The sequence below is a fragment of the Hydra vulgaris genome, chromosome 06, assembly GCF_038396675.1.
Source record: "Hydra vulgaris chromosome 06, alternate assembly HydraT2T_AEP".
Lineage (NCBI taxonomy): Eukaryota > Metazoa > Cnidaria > Hydrozoa > Anthoathecata > Hydridae > Hydra > Hydra vulgaris.
The window spans coordinates 32,501,272-32,520,293 of NC_088925.1; the positions used below are offsets into that span (position 1 = coordinate 32,501,272).

At 26.1% G+C, this 19,022-nt stretch overlaps 1 protein-coding gene across 1 annotated transcript in view; it reads right to left on the reverse strand.

Annotated features, from left to right (window-relative positions):
- The window catches only part of LOC100200760 (charged multivesicular body protein 2a), a 62,190-nt gene extending 43,538 nt beyond the window's left edge, over positions 1-18,652 (reverse strand). Inside the window, exons 1-2 of the mRNA XM_065799879.1 lie at positions 18,522-18,652; positions 18,256-18,343 (exon numbers count right to left, since the gene is read on the reverse strand). Of these exons, the coding sequence (XP_065655951.1) occupies positions 18,256-18,343; positions 18,522-18,601 (168 nt within the window). The 5' untranslated portion in view covers positions 18,602-18,652. The remainder of the gene's footprint in view (positions 1-18,255; positions 18,344-18,521) is intronic.
- Between the last annotated feature and the right edge of the window lie 370 nt (positions 18,653-19,022).

Consider the following 19,022-nt stretch of genomic DNA (forward strand, 5'->3'; position numbering starts at 1 on the left):
AATTACTGACTTTGGTTCCTGAGAGTGGGAACATTATTTATACACATAACTATTTTTCCATAAGAATGATAAAAGCTGCAAGGTATATGAAACAAATGCATTATGACATAATGGCAGAACCATCTAAAAAAGAAGGAAGATCTATTAGTGATGAAGTAAGAAATCAAGTTCATGAATTTTACTAATCAGATGAATACTCTGGAATGTGTCCAGGTATGAAACAGGTATGTCTCAATCCAAGTTGATGGTAAAAGACAACATTTTCAAAAAGACTTTTATTAGTTAATATATAAGAACTTTATTTAGAGTTCAATAAAATTTCCGTTGACGTCAAAATTGGGTTTCCTAAGTTTTGTGAATTTAGACTAAAGTGGTGTATTCCTATTGGAGGTGCTTCAGATTTCCATTTAGTATGTGTTTGTGAGTACCACCAGAATGCAAAACTTTTACCATTAAAAAGTCCAGATATTTTAAACTATAAAGAGCTCTTGACATTAGTTGTATGTGACTTAAGAAATCGAGACTGCATGCTGCACAGTTACGATAACTGCCCAGATACCAACACACTAAAAGGGTATCTTACCGTTTTGTTTGATAAAAACAACATGGAAGAAATTACCTTTAATCAGTGGTAAAAAACCAACAAAAAACATAATATAGTTCTAGTAACTTTATTGAAAAAGCTTGTCAACAAATAGTCCAATTAAGAGACTATCATTATATAGCCAAAAATCAAATAGTATATTTGCAACATCTAAAAATAACATTACCAAGTAATTATACTTTAGCATTACTAGACTGCTGAGAATTACAGTTTTTTAATTCAAGATGCAGTACAAGGTTTCCATTGGAACAACAGTCAAATAAAATTGCATCCTTTTGTTATTTACTATATAGAAGAAAATATGATAAAATGTAAAAGTATTTGTATAATTTCAGATCATTTGCAACACAATACAAACTCAATTCATTGATTCATTTATGATGTAATAAAACATTTTAAAGAGTTGATGCCTTACTTTAACCATTGCACAATACAAAAATTACAAAAACAAATCTAATTTATGTCACCAGGAACATATCATTATAAAGTAACTGCAGAATGGCATTTTTTTGCTACATCACATGAAAAGAGTGCATGTGATGGCGTCAGAGGCTTTGTAAAAAGACTTGTAGCTAGGGCCAGTTTACTATCATTAACAGATCAAAAACATAATCCTATCAACTCACCTGAAAAAATGTATGATTGGTGTAGACAAAATATCAAAGGAATACATTTTCAATACATTTGTATTGATGCAATTGTATTACATTGCATAAAGTTTAAATTAGAAGAATGTTATGCTACTTGTTCAACAATTCTAGAAACAAGAAACCGCCATTGTTTTATACCACAATCATTACTACTTTACAGATGAGACGGGCAACATTTGACAATATGTAAACTAATGTAAATGTTTCTGAAATGCAGCATAAGGTTCCACTTGCTTCGTTTTCATCAGGAATTAATATACCATGTGTTTATGATGCAAAATGGTTTTTAGGCAATATTGTGGAAATATTGGAAGAAAATCAAGATGTTCTTACCAAGTTCATGAAGCAGTCTATTTCCTTAAACACTTTTACTTGGCCACATAAAGAAGATAATTGCTGGGTTTCAATAACACGTGTTTTATGGAAAATTTGATCTTTAAAAGTTCAATAACTGGTAGATGCTATGAACTATCAGCTCAAGAAAAAACTGAATTGAATGAATATTACATTTGTACAATAGCATAAGTAACATAATTAAATAACTACGTAGCAAAATTATTATAAATTTGATTTATTTGTTTTAAGCATAGTATTTTAGCAAAAATTTATTTAAAAGATGTTTATATTGATTTTTTAATTACATAATATCATTCTTTATTACATAATCAAAATGTGCATTGCGTTGACAAGTCAACTCTTATAACTTGGTAAAGTTTTTATATGTGTATATTTAGTGGTGTGTTTGAGCATAAAGGCACTTCATACATAATTCAGGCTTAATTAAAGACTGAGTTTAATTCAGGCTTAATTATATCTAGCACTGATAATGAAATACTTTTAAATTCTTACATACTATGTATTACAATATATAATACAAACTAAAGTACAACAATAACTTTATTTTTATTGATTTTATTGCATTTATTGGGCAATTTTTATTGTTGTGATTTTGTAACTTTCCCATGAGTACCCACTATTTTTTTCTTCCTGAAATCACTATTAAATTAGAAGAATTAGAAGTCTATTAAATTAGAAGAAAAAAATCTTATTAAAACCAGTATTGAACCAGTGGTTTGAAGTGGAGGCACATTTTCCTAAGTTTTAGCCGCAGCTATTTTTAGAAGTCTATAATTTTTTACTGAATTGTATCTCATCAGTAAATTTCAAAATCAACTTTTTATATTTGCAAATGATTTTTTAGGTTTTTTAGGTAGCCATTATGGAAAAAATTTGACATTTGAGAAATCAATGTCAAGGTTTTATTAAAGTAAGTCTAGAGTTGTATGCACTAAAAAAAAACTAGGTTTTCTGAAATTTTGTTTTTAAAATATAAAGCTTCAAAGTATGAACAAAACATGTTTTTGCTACTGAAATTTTTATTTTAGGAAAAATCAGAAATTTCATATGACCATACCTCATAAACCACAAAAGAATACTAGATCTAGAAAATACTATAAATCATAAATGGAAAATATTAGAGAATTTCAAAATTCTTTTGATATGTTTTGCCTTCTCTGTGGATATTATATTGGCAAAAAGCACGTATTACATAAGATTGTGAAACCATATCATGGATAGCATACACAAAATATTTTAGAATGCTTATTGGTGATCAATCATATAATATGTGAAACTACTCTAGCAGGATGGTTACTAGGTAGAAGAAAGACCCTTACTCTGTTACTCTGTCTACTCACCATACTCTGTTAACAGAGTATGGTGAGAGCTGAAGAACCATCGTGATGGCAGTTACTTTTTGATGATTGATATTAAAAAGTAAAGAAAAGCTAAAGTGAGAAAAGCTCTTCAATATCCAGACATGCTATCATCTACAGCAACAGCCCACATGTTGACAGCCTACCAATTCCACAACCACTACAAAAATAAGTATACTTCTCATCATACTCTCCAAAAATCTTACATTTATTTTTATTTAACATGATGCATATTTATATATATATTTTATTTAACATGATGCATATATATATATATATATATATATATATATATATATATATATATATATATATATATATATATATATATATATATATATAAATCTATAAATATATATATATATATTTGAGATTTAGATCTTACTAAATAAAAAGTTTCTTTCATCAAGACTAATGGAACAAAGAATTTGCAATTTAATATGACTTGTGTAACGATTTCTGTTAATGCAAAGATGTGACTGGTTTGTTTAAATCTCTTAGACTCAAGCATGACCTGCACAAAGAGGACTGTTTATAGATTCTCAAAACAGAGTCTCAATTCAGTGTTGCTCCACAATGGAAATAAATAACTATCTTAACCTCTTGCACACTTACTACAGAAGAGAGATGTCTATGATATGCCAAAGAACTTTTTGACAAAAATAATTATTCTGAATTAAAATGGGATTTTTGTGGTGATTTCAAGAAGCTTGTTTCATGTTTTCCTTTGCTTATGGGACAGCTTGGCTGATGATCATTACAAGAAAGTTCATTGTGGCTGTGGCCCCCACAAGTGAAACTACAGTCAGGATAGTTTAATATTCTCAAGCTGTCTTTAGTGGAAAAAATCTTATTACCACCACTTCTAAATAAACAACAATTGTTAAAACAATATCTAAATGTTTTATGTTTTGGAGCTTTAAAAGAAATTTATCTCATGTTTCCAAAGCTATCTGATTCAAAGATAAAAGGTGTTATATTCGTTGGACCCCAAAGAAAAGCAATGTTAAAGTCAGAGAAACTTGAAAGAGCATGAGAAAAGTTGAAAAAGAAGTTTGGTATGCGTTTCATGATACAGTTTGTGGATTCCTAAGAAATTGGAAGAGCCCAAATTACAAACACTAACAAATTACAAACTGCTTGCAATACTCATTAAAAAATTCAAGAAACTGGGTTGTCTGTCCATAAAGATTTATATGCTGCATTCTTTCCCAAAAAAATGTGTGCTGTCAGTGCAGAGTATGGTGAGAGATTTTATCAGGACAATGCAAAAATGAATAGTAGGTATCAATGATGATGGGATATTGCTATGATAGGGGATTATACATAATCTAAAAAAAAAAAAGACATCATTCAAAGATCAACTTTAGATATGGTAACAGTATTTAATAAAAATTTGAGATTTATAGAGATAAAGAATAGAATCCAGAGTAAGAAAGTGGTGATCACAATAAAAAGATGAGCAAAAAAGATAGTAATGGATTTGATATATGGTTTCCAGGAAATTGGAAGTAAGAGGTAATCCTAGAAGGTCAAAGGTAGATGACTCACAGAGTACATTACCATTTATAAATATAAGAAGATCTAGGTTTTTGTTTTAACGATTAGCTGAAAAAAAAATTTGAGTTATATCTGAGTTAAAGCTCACAAGCTACTGAGAGCCTCATGCTATAGCAGAAGTGAGATTCTTTTCAATCTCAAATAACCCTACAAGAAATCAGAGAGTGTTGGCTTCTTATCAAGACAAGAATAAAGTGTAGTTTGTCAGAAAAAGTGAAAGTATGCACTCGAAAAAATCTTCAAAGCATTTCTAAGGGAAATGTTTAAAGTAAAAGATTGTATTTAATAGAGCAAAATAAAATGAGTACTTGTAAGTGCTAAAAGTGCTAAATGCTCCATACATACATAGATAGAACCTGTAGATTTTGTGCTTATATCATACAATATTATAATAGATACAACATACCTGCAGATTTTGTGCTTATATCATATATTATTATAATATTATAAAAGATTTTGTGCTTATATCAAGAAAATATGAATTTAAGTGGGCAAGACCTTTCTTGCATTGTGTTATATAAGCAAGATCTTTTTTGCATTGTTTTATAGTATATTTGATTGCTGGATCTTGTTTATTTAATAACTCCAGAAACTTACCATGATTTTGTATTGAGTCAAATCTTACATGACTATCATCTATATACAGAAATCTGTATTCAGAAAACAAACAACTTTTTTAAAATAAATTATAAAATAGAAACAAGTAAATATACCATTGAGCTTCCATGGCATCCAATAGGTCCAAAACTTAGAAAAGAACTTAAACCTTACAATGTCAGAGCAATTTTTACTACACCACCTACGTTAAAAAATATCTTATGTAACAACAAGTCAAAGTTAATTCCCAATAGCAATCCTGGTGTTTACAAACTCACATGCTCTTGTGGCAGTATATACATTAGCGAAACAAAAAAGAAAATTTTAACGAGATGCATTAGTATTTATTTTTATGCAATAGTATTTTTTTTTGCTTGAAAAAAAAATACTCTTTTATTTTTTTACAAATCTTCTTTAAAGATAAAGTATAATAAATTAAATATAGATAAAGACTTTATTTAGAAAGTATTTTTTTAAATACATTTAAACATTTAATTTATTTCTATTACTTTAAGTATTAGAAATAAATTTGTAAAAAAAAAATACTTTGACAAGCTTTTGAAGCATTAGGCATACATTTTACGTACGCGTTCAGTAGTTTTATGTTAAGCGAAAAAAGAACATAAAATAGTTTTGCAATTTTTATTTAAAGAAATTTTTTTCTTATCATTTGCTAATAAATTAAAAATATTTTCTTATAAATAGGGACAAGTGTTTTTGTTTAAGAGAATTCTTTTCACAAATGTATTTAAAATTTTTTGTTTCTTTATTCAATATATAAATGTTTCTTCATTCAATATTTCAATAATTCAATATTGTGTAAACTTCTTTTGACGTAATACATTTATGAACATAAATTACATTTACAAATATCTTATGGGTAACTGATAAATGTATAAATTGTTTACAATCTTTATTAAAAACACTACTTTAAATTGGTATAAATTAAAATAAATAAATAAATTGTAATAAACAAACAAAATAAATAAATACATATGTTTACCCACAGCTACTGCATTTTGCTAGTGGATAAAGTTGGCAAAACACTTGCTCAGCTGTGCAACAATTACATTAATAAAAGTTAATATTAATATTCAAGAGATTTTAATTTAACATAATTTAAGAGTTTTCTGGTGGAATAGTTTACCATTCACCATTAAATAAGATTATAGTTCTTTCTTATAAATAATTGTGTTTTTTTTGTCATGGATGATATTTGGAAGTAAATTCCAAAGTTTAGGACCATAGTGGGATAATGCTCGATTACCAAAACGATTACTGCATTTTGTTTTCATTAATTTTATTGTTCTTTCTAATATTGAGTAGTGAATTAAATTGCATAATGACGTTGGTGCTTCCAGAATAATATTTTTGTGCATTATTAAAAGGACCTAGAAATATATTCTGTCTCTAATTTTCAGCCAATGCAATTTGTTAAATTCTTGGTTGTTTACATGATTTTCTATTCTAGTTTTAAATACCAGTCTTGCTGCACAATTTTGAACAGACTGCAGTTTTTTAATAGTGACTTTTCAATTCCAATAAAGAGGGAATTGCAATAATATAGGTGTGCAAATATTAGTGAAAATACTACGGTGCACAAATCTTTGTGGGATAAGAATTGTTTTATTTTGGATATTTTGCTCAATATGCTGTAGCAGTTTTTAACAATCTTATTTGTGTTTTTAAAGATAATTCATAATCAAGTATCACCCCTAAACTTTTTGCTGAGTCAACAAATTAATGCATTCCTTGTTAATAAAAGTACCATTAATAATAATGTTTTTTTGAATGCTAGGTGGTGCCATAATTAATATTTTTGTTTTCAATTGGTTAATACATAAGAATGATTCGCTCATCCATTAAGATTGATAGATCCATTTTAGGTGTATTCAAGACATTTTAGTATATCTAGGACTAGTGCAAAGGAATACTTTTAGACTTTTATGATCATCTGAGTATCAAAAAGTTTTAACATTGATTATGTTCAGATATTTGTATAGTGGCCTCATATAGATATTAAAGATTTTTGGACCCAGGACTGTATCTTGTGGTGCTCCATATTTTACATTTTGGTTCGTGGAATATGAGTTACCAATTTCAAATTTTTGTGTTTGGTTAACTAAAAATGATTTGAACCACTTGAGAGCTGAGTCAATTACACCTATTTCACTGGTTAATAATCCAGGTGATTTTTGCTGATCAATAGTATCGAAAGCAGCACTTAGATCAAGTAACATTAGTACTGAGGTGTATGTTTATCAAAGAGTTCAATTATGTCATTGGTAAGCTTAAGTAAAAGTGTTTCCGTTGAGTGATGCTTTTTGTATCCATATTGTTATTCTATATGAAGATTATTTGTTGTCATGTGGGAATCAAGACAATTAGAAACTACTCTTTCTATTAGAATACTAAATTAGAAACTGGTTCTACAATTTTTGGAGTCTTCAGTATCTGTGAGAGAGTCTGAATTCTTTATTATTGAAAGTAATGTAGCACTTTTTAGACAATCCATGCTGCTTGATTCTAGCAATAGGTTTACTATTTCAACCCATATATGTTTAAATGTTTGTAAATTATTCCGTAGTAGAGAGTGGAATCAGATCATCAGGAGAACATTTTACTCCTAATGACATGGTGATTTTGTAAATTTCTTCATATGTCGTTGAATCAAAATTTCTTAAAAACTGACCATTATAATCTGATGTGTTTTTCTTTGTTTGGGATATTTGAAGACCAGACCTGAGTTTTCTGATTGTTTCAGTAAAATAATTATTTAAGTTGTTAGCTAGTTCTTCATCTGAATTGGCTGTTCGTATATTCTTTTTATCTAGTTTTCTCTGTATAAGATTGTTTTAAGAAATAATTTATAAAAAAATATAATTTTTTTCAAATACTGAATATAATATTAATTATAGAGTTTAACAGATTCTATCAATTTTTATATTAGTTTAAATGATTTTTAATGTGGTTTAAAATTAAATTTAATTACAACACAATACTTTAATTACAACACATTAAAAGCAAAGGGTTTCAAAGTATTTGTAAATTGTTTTTTTATATTTGTCAATACAAAGGGTGTACCGAATTGAAAATTTTGAACTCCGGCCGGAACTGGACTTGCCGGAATACCAGATGGAATGAGAAATATATTTATATAACTTTTTACATTCAAGATTGAAAGTGAAAGCCTTTTTCTCAGCATCATGGCTACATAATATATATTTACAATCTAATATATATACATATACATATATATATATATATAGAGAGAGAGAGAGAGAGAGAGAGAGAGAGAGAGAGAGAGAGAGAGAGAGAGAGAGAGAGAGAGATTTAACAACCATGTGTATGGTTGCCAACATATAAATAATAAAATAATGAAGCTTTTTACCAGGTTTTTGTTATTCTAGAACTTAAAAGTGATAAAAATTTATTGTTGTATGAAAGTCATTTGCATAAACAAAAGCATGATACTTTTAACTAACATTTTCTGTTTTAAAAAACATTAGACAATGATAACTAATAGCAACAATACCTTATTTGATTAAAAATTATACTTTTGTAACAGAAATAAAATTTTTTTTGGCATAACAGCATTTAAACTAGCACTACTGATAAAACATTGAAAGGCCTTTAGTGCTAAATATATTTTGTAATATTTTGTTTACTTTTATATATATCTATATATATATATATATATATATATATATATATATATATATATATATATATATATACATACATATATATATATAACTGGTGATGCGGAAATTATCGGACAAAATAAAAACGTCAACAACTTATTTATAAATAAAAAAGGTTGAAGGTTTTTTCAAATTACTGTCACCAATAGCTGATGCAATAAAGAAAACTGAATCAAATACTCACAAAATTTTCAAAATTTTCACTTCTTGGAAGACCCCATTTTTAAAAACAAAAAAAAAAAATTAAAAAAAAAAGAAGAAGCCAAAAATATTTTCAAGAAAAGAAAAGATTTTTGTTTAACAGAAATTAACTTGGCTGCCAATATACTAGATCCCAAATTTTAAGGCAGAGTCTTGACTGGAGAACAAAAGGTATTTACTACACATAATTCATACGTGATTCTTAAAACCAAATACTTTTAAAATAATTTTAGCCTCGGGCATTAAAAGTAAAATTTTTGAAAAATTTTGAATTATTTTAAATACTATTTTCAAATTTGAAAATACTATCTAAATTAATAAAGTAATTGTAAAATTATTGAAAGAAAATCTTTTTACAGATTGATGCATGTGAGGCAATACACAACATTGCTGCAAGTATGTCTGAAGTAAAAAAAAAATTATGTTTGACTTGGCTAATTACCAATCAAAGGGTGGCATATTTTTGAAACCTTTTATTTGGACTGCAGTTGGAATAACTCAACCCATAAATTGGTGGAAAGGGTTGTGTTCCTTTACTGTACTATCAAAAGTTGCATCTAGAATTCTTCAGCTATCAGCTTCAAGTGCAGCATGTGAGAGAAGTTTTATCACTTATTCTAACATTTATAGTGTGAAAAGAAATCGCTTAATGACTGAAAGGGCTGAAAAACTAGTTTTCATTTCACAAAATTTAAAACTTGAAAATATTGAAAACACCAGTTATGAAAATGGTACAAGCATAACTACTCCTCAAATTAATAATTCAAGTGTAAAGTTCCTAGCACTTAAATGTCAGAGTCTGAAGCAGTTAATATAAAAAGTGACAGTGACTTTGTTTATGAATCATTAGATAAAGGTAGTCTAGGGCGGGAAGACTCAGACTCAGAAAGCATATCCATTTAGAATATCTTTTATAGTTTAAATACATGTTAAAATTACTAAATTATTGACTCTTCGCTTAAATATTTATATTTTTTATTAATTATGTATATACTAAACTACACAGTGCTACATTACTTAGCACTAAATCAATAACCAATGAAAACTAATGAATATTATTATTCAAAAATATTAGAATATGTAAATTAAATAAAGTTTGAGCTTTTTTTATAAGAGCTTACTGGCAATATAATTCAACATACGTAACAAACAATGTAAGACCAATTTATAACATAATAAATATAAGGATTGTCTAATTCTTTAAAGATTTGAAGTCTGATATTAAATAAACATGATATTGTATATTAGTATATTTAAATTATAAAAATGGTTATTTTGTAATAGACAAGTATAGGTTCTGTATATAATGAATAAAATGTTTAGGATGTACAACAATATTTAAGAATCATATTTTTGCGTTTTTTTGACACCAAAAAAACGCAAGAGGAAAAAAACGCGTTTTTTTGCAACTCTAGACTAGACAGTTTGTTACTTATAAAAGTGTGTTTAATAATAAAACAATATTTTGATCTATAAAGATTTTATTCCTTGCTATCATTTAAAAGAAAACTTTAAGAAGCATCTGGAAAAATATCTGATCTTCAAAAATTTACTTTATGCAAAACCTTTTAATTTGTTTTTTAAGGGGCGAATCAACTTAAATTTGTTAGTGAAAAAGTTATAAAAAATAAAGCAATAAACTTATGATTACAAAAGTAATAACACTCTAGTAACTACATTATAAAAGTATAAAATAACACTAATAATAACACTATAATAGTGTTATTACTTTTATAACACACTTATAACTTTTATAGTTCATTCTTTGTTTTAAACAAAATTATTCAATTAAAATTTGGGATTACTTATGTGGTTTACCACATAAGTAATCCCAAATTTTAATTGAATAATTTATAATAATTTGCTCCTTGAAAACAAAGTACATGGCTTTGCATAAAATAAAATAAAAAAATTTAGTTTCACCAGAGAAAAAATACAAAAAAAACTTTTACACCAAAACTGATTATTATAGCTGACAACTCAAATGAGAAATAAAAACTGTTTCAGTTTAAAAATAAAAACTGTTTCAGGGGACTGTGAAAAACTGTACACCACTGTATATGTATATATATATATATATATATATATATATATATATATATATATATATATATATATATATATACATATATATACATATATTTAAATATATATATATTTATATATATATATATATATATATATATATATATATATATATATATATATATATATATATATATATATATATACATATATATATATATAAACCCAACTGGCAGTCAGAAAGTTTTTCCGTATTTTGTTGACAAAAAGTAAAAATTAAAATGCAAGGCCGGAATTTTTTTTTATTGCCTGCCCCAACCAAACCCTCAGTCTATGTAGCAGCACTCCCTTACGAGTCAGGCTTTAAGATAGTCGATGTAGCAACACTCCGTTGCGAGTCAGGCTATTTGTCAGTCGATGTAGCAGCTTTTTGTTGCGAGTCAGGCTATAAGATAGTTGTTGTAGCAACACTCATCGCATGATTTACAGTAAAAAAAATAAAAATAAAAACATTTTATTTTAAAAAATTAAAATAAAAACATTGTTTATATTATTAAAAACATTCAGAATGTTTTTAAAAACATTCTGAATTAAACTTGCGCTTTTGCGGTTTTTAAAAAACGATTAATTTGTAATTAAATTAATGGTTTTAACTTTTTCTGACAACACACAAATGTTGGACGAAAGTCAAAAGTAATTAAAAGTGACGTGTTTGTTGGCATAAGAATCATTTTTTTCCTTCCGTACTCCCAAATGCAGCAACCTATATATATATATACATATATATATATATATACATATATATATATATATACATATATATATATATATATATATATATATATATATATATATATATATATATATATATATATATATATATATATATATATATATATATATATAATATATATATATATATATATATAGTACTGTGAATAAGTTTTAGACCACTTTTATAATTAGACGTATTTACAATTTTTTTCCTATGTAATTTTATTAAAGCGTACTTAAGTTTAATAATATATAAGAAAAGTTGAAAGAATATATTATTTTGAATAAATAAACAAAATTAATGAGGAAACATGAAGGATTTGTTTGTTTACTTATTAAAACGATGTGCCATAACAACTTCATCAAAATAGGATATTCGAAGAATGCTGTTACAGAAATCATTAAGAAGTTTAGAGAAACTGGCTCCCTTGAAGATAGAAAGAAAAGTGGTAGACTTAATAAGCTAACAAAAGATGACAATAAATATTTAAATTAATAATAAATATTTTATATTATTTTACGTTTTATGAAAAAAATATTTTTTTCAAAATAAAATTGCGTTCATATTTGAAAAAAATAATACAAATGATTTTTCAAATAGGAACTTAGATTTTATTTGTAACTTTTGTTATAGTGAAGAAAAAAAAACTGTTTGTATGATTTTTAACGCAATAATAAAATAACTTTAATAACAATGCGGTACTTGAAAAGACGCGAGTGATGCAATATAACTTCTAACAATTCAGAATATATTTGCCGAGTTAAGTTACTTAGAAATGCGTTACACATTTTCGTTATGCAGCGAAATCTCGTAACAAGGCCTGAGTACTGTATATATATGCATATATATATATATGCATATATATATATATATATATATATATATATATATATATATATATATATATATATATATATATATATATATATATATATGTATATATATATATATATATATATATATATATATATATATATATATATATATATATATATATATATATATATATATATATATATATATATATATACAAACCATAATTAGTGTCGGCATTCGGCAATACCAACCTCAAAGTATTTGAAGTCGGCAAAAAATTGCCGACCCTGTTTCTATGTTTTATGGTTAAACCTTTGTATCAAAAAATTTTTGCCGACCAGATGGTGATCTCAAAAAAATTGAGGTGGGCAAATTATTGCTGACCTCATTTTTATTAATTCCAAGGTTGTATATATATATATATATATATTTACATATATATATATATATATATATATATATATATATATATATATATATATATATATATATATATATATATATATATATATATATATATATATATATATATATATATATATATATATATATATATACAGTGGCGGCCCCACCTATTTTTATTTAAGATAAAGTATTTGATAATGTTAATATGTATTTATATATATGCAAATATGCAATTATCAGCCTAAACTATTTGCAGACAGGTTTTATAAAAATAAATAGTTCTAAGTTAGTTCTAATTTTAAACTATTTTAATTTATAAGTAATATGTTTATTTGCAATTAATTCAAAGTATTGTAGCGTTGTTTTAATTCATTGCCAATAACGGCTGGGCTGATTTTTACTGGCCCTATTTATTATGTTTGTAGTAATATTATTTTTGATGCAAGCGCAGAATTTATTGTGCTTTCAGATGGGACGAAAAAACGCACCGCAGGGCCTCATTGAACTAGCCAAAAACATCACGAATTTTGAAAACTTCATCCACCATTTTTAATTCTCGATTTTAAGAGTGAAGAATTTAGTTTAGAAGTTTTGTTGACTCAATAAGGTACAGTAATATTAGGAAACTTTATAACAGTTAGGTAAAAGAAATAAACTTTTAATATTTTTCAGAAACTAGATTTTCTAGGACAAGTCATTTTATTCTATAATTATAAACAGGAATAATAAAAATTATAAGTTTGGAAATTTTATAATTTGGAAAATTGATTTTAAAATATCATAGAAAAATTTTGCATTTCTTTTATAATCAACAATCTTGTACATTTTATAATTTTTGTTAGTGAACTACATTTTTCAGGCATATATTGTTTTATTTATTTTTAAAAATTTTAAAGCTTGTTTTTTTTTTTTTTACAGAGAAAAAAATTGTGGCTCAGCCATATTAATGATGATCTTGATTTGTGTATTGTTTGACAAGTTTATATATTGTGACACGAGAAAGCTTAGTCATTTCTACAAATATAATAAAAGCTACTGCACTTTTTTAATTCTTGTTCTTTTCTCAATGAGGGATTGCTAAAGTTTATTTTTTCCAAATAGCTTATGTATCATATTCTGTGGCATAATGAATCAGCCATTGAAAATTGTTTACATTGTTTGGTGGCAGTTTAGTCATTCTACCTTTCAAGTTATCAATTGGATTGACGCTGAACCAGAGCCAATATCAACCATGATGATAAGCATTAAACACAAGTTTTAAAGACTAGATTTTCAAGTAAAGATTAAAATTAATCAATATTATTATTAGTTCGATACAACAAAGGTACAAACAACAGAAGATATAAAGAACATTTTTTTTCAATCACAAAAACTCTACCACTGGTGGTACTGCTACATTTCAAAATACAGCTTCAATAATTGCTACTTCCAAAAAGGCACTAATTAAAAAAATTTACAAAGTTTAGATTATTTTAAAATGTTTGACATTTACCATTGCCATCGAAATAAAAAAATCAGAGTATTTTATTGAAATTTTTTTTTTTTTTTTGGGGGGGGGGAATAAAGCTAAAGCCATAGAACTAAAACTATATAAATATTTATGTATGCTTACAAACAGATATTAAGTTTTTATCTTTAATTACATAAAATTGTTAAAGCATGTAAAGACAATGTAAATAATCTTGAGAAGTTTACTATTATTTATGACTGACACTGTAAATGTTGTATTTAAGAATTATGGATTTAATTAACTAAAATATGTTGTATTATGAAAAGATTCTTAAAAAAATTTTTTATGTTGTAAAAGTATCTTTATTGTTTTTGTTGACCCTTTCGTCATTTTCAGAAAACTTTATGTGAACCTATCAGAGAGTTAAATGTATATGTAATGTTACATTCTTTATTATTTTATCGATTATTAAATAAGATTAAGAGTCCTTCTTGACTGAACTACTGTTGATAAAATTTTGAACCATGCCATAGTCATATTCTAGTTACAATATAGTTTAAAGTTATCTTATTACAATAGTTTAGGTTTATTAATAAGATAATTTAATATGAACAAAATTGATAGTTTATTGGCAAAACGTTTCTCGTCATTGGGCCTTCAAGAAAAACTAGAAATCAAAAATCTTGGGACATACCAACCAAAAGGGGTTCGTATAACTCAAGTTGATGGGAAAAAAAAACGAACATTTTGTGTAACATGGTTTGAAAAAAATCACGGTTAAGTGTAAGTGAAAAAAATTTGTTGTTTTGTTTTTATTGTGTTTTGTTTGGTGGCAAGAGCTTGTGGGCAGAAAATGGCTGTAAAGATATGAAACATCTTTTTGAGTGAATGCAAAAACACGAATCCAGTAAAACACATATAAGTAATTCGTTGCAGTTTCAAATGCTCGGAAAGACATACATTTTATCGACAATTGATGCTGGATACAGTCTTAACATAAAAAAATATAATGAATTAGTTGCCAAAAACAAAAATATGTTATTGAGGGTTATAGATTGTATAAAATTTTGTGGTGAACAGGAATTGACCTTAAGAGGACATTGCAAAACTATTGACTCAAATAATCGAAGGGTATTTTTAGATATGGTTTTATACACAGCTACATTGGATAGTGTGTTTAGCGATCATCTTAAAGATTAAAAAATAACAAAAAATACTTTGAAAACAAACCAAAATGACATTTTAGAATGTATGTATGAAGTATACATAGAAGAAATTAAACGTGAGATTGATAAAGCAAGATATGTTTCCTTGCAAGAAGATGAAACCACTGATGTATCTTGTCATTCTCAGTTCGTCATTATTTTGCGTTATTTAAAAGGTTATCAACCAGTTGAAAGATTTATAGCATTTATTGATGTTCAGGATAGAACTGCTATGGGTCTTACAAATGTATTAAAAGAAGAATTAAATTGTTTTGGTCAGAATAAAAAAATTAATTGCACAGGCTTATGATGGCGCAGCAGTTATGAGCGGATCGAGAAATGGAGTCCAAAGTCTAATGAAAGAAGTTTACCCAAATGCCCATTATGTTCACTGCTATGCACACCAATTGAATTAAGTTTTAAAAAAAGTGTGTTCATCGAATAAGCGAGTAAGAACATTTTTTTCTACTTTAAGTGGATTTGGCGTGTTCTTTACATCTTTGCCAAAACGAAATGATTTACTTCGCGAAATTACTTTTAAACAGATACCAAGAGTTTGCGAAACACGATGGAATTTTCTATCAAAAATAGTTACTTGCATAAAAGAAAACAAAACAGTGAGTGAAGTTAAGTTGTTGTCCGAATTAACCGTTTTATATGAAAATGCTGTTTTTAGTGATATCGGCACCATTAATTATCCCAATTTATGCATGAAAATAACTTGATTAAAACTTTTTCTGAAGTATCAAAGTTGATAGAGATTGTTTTAGTTCCACCTGTGTCTACAGCCGATACTGTAGACACAGGTGAGTAATTCCACAAGTCAAGATCAGTTGAATGCATTAGCTGTACTATCAATACATAAAGATTATTTACAGGATATTGATCAGTTTAATCAAAAAGTAATCGAAATGTTTTCTTTTATGAAACAGAGAAGAGCAGAATATTTGTATAAATAATATGCTTAAATCATTGTTTTTAACATCATTCTTTATTTCAAAATATATTATACTTTTATGAAAATTATAGTGTTAATCATAATTTTTTATATTTATGACTTACATCAAACTAATTAAAAGTTTTTACCATAAAGTTAAAATTAAAAAAAAATCTAAAGAAGAAATATTAAAATCTGTTCAAATCATAATGCACCACTATCAGGGCAGTTTTCAGTCAGTTTTTGCTGCTTTTTACGTAGGTTTAAAAAATTCAATGTCATTAAATACTTATGCTTTATTTTGGGAGTATGCTAGCGCTAACTCTCTCAACCAATCAAAAAACGCTAGCGACCAAAGACTTCCTAACTAACACCAAAGTATCAGTTACGCTGACAGCAAGCTGTTGCGATATTTGTTGGTTTATTTTTTGGTGGGGATATTTGCTGGCCCCACCAAAGTTTATTGTCACCGGCTGCTACTGTATGTATGTATGTATATATATATATATATATATATATATATATATATATATATATATATATATTATATATATATATATATATATATATATATATATATATATATATATATATATATATATATATATATATATATATATATATATATATATGTATATATATAACTTATTTCATTAACTTGATTCTTGTTTCTATTAAATCTAATATGTTGTTTTTATTTGTTCCTTATAATTTTACTTATTGAAAGTTTTAACCTGCATAATATTTATATTTACTGTATTAGGCATCCTATACATTTTAACTATTTAAAAATTAAGAAACTTTAACAATGAGACTTTTCTCAGAGGTAGGTAACAATTTTGATGAAAAAAAGCTCTTTTGTTGCCCAAAACTGGATAGCAACTCTTTTTGCATTACACTATTCATAAACTTTTAGAAACCCATACATAAATGATTACTGCAAATAAAATTTTCAATATAAACATAAAGATGACTTTTCAATATAAACATAAAGAATATTTATTGGCTTGTTGGGAATGTTGCTGCATCAACTATATTATAGCCTGCTACTACAAGGAAGTGCTGCTACATCAACTGAAAGTTTGACATGGGGCAGCAATCTTTTTTCTTTTATTATTTCAATTAATATTATGTTTAAATCCACTGATGAGAGCACAACAAGTGAAAAAAAAAACTATTTTAGACTGCTTAGTTCTAGCTGTACCTAAAATTACATTGTGTTTGTTAAGAATTTTGTATTTTTTACCTAGATTTACATATAGTTTTTCATTGTCCTGAAGGACAATGATTTTTTGATTTAATTTACACAGTCTGTGTCATGCGTCTTAAAAAAAAAAGTAAAAAATAAATTCCAGCAACAAAATGTTATACCTCATTAACATTATGTTATAACTGTTAATAATTTTGTTATGTGTTATGTTATAACCATTAACAACTTTGTCATTACAAAACATAACATTTTTATAGGGAAATGTTTTAAATTAACTTATGATAAAAAATATTTTTAACATTTCACTACAACTTTGAGTGACAATAAAAGTTGACTACAATTGTGACATTAAAAAAATTTAAAAAATATGCAATAAATCAAAATATAAACAAAAATCTAACCATTTGACCTTCTTTAGCCATCTTTTTAATATCAGCTATAACTTTTTTTTCTTGAGTTTCCATTTTTAAACGCTCTCTATCTAAATCTCTTTTATAATAAATTTAAAATTTAGTTGAACTTTAAAAATAAAGAAATATAAAATCTGCAAATATAACTCTAATATTTAGAATTTTTTAATTAGCACATTAATCATTAGTTTTTAAATGTTAATATAACTGTATTATCAAAATATTAAATGAAAACAGCTTTGTGTACTCATACATACCTTATTGCTTTTTGTAAAGAGCGCTGATGCTGTCTTAACATTTGTTCTGGAGTTTTCTTTTTTCCAAACAAAAACTCCATGTTGATTTTTGAAAATAAATATTTTAATGGATACTAATACTATAACATAAAAAATAATTCTTAATTTTAATGTGCAAAATTTTTCACATTAGAATTAAGAATTATATTTTATAATTCTTCACGATTATACACTATTAATGTTTTTGTTACTCAAACATGACATACTCAAACATGTATATATATATATATATATATATATATATATATATATATATATATATATATATATATATATATATATATATATATATAGTGATGTATCAATAGCACTTTTTTAGATGATGCCGATACCAATGGATGGAAAAAAGCCGATATTATGCCGATACTGATAAACTAACTAATTAATAAAATTTTGAAACTATAAAGCCATACTACTTAAAATCGTGTAATCTTTTTCATGGAATCAATACTGGTAAACAAA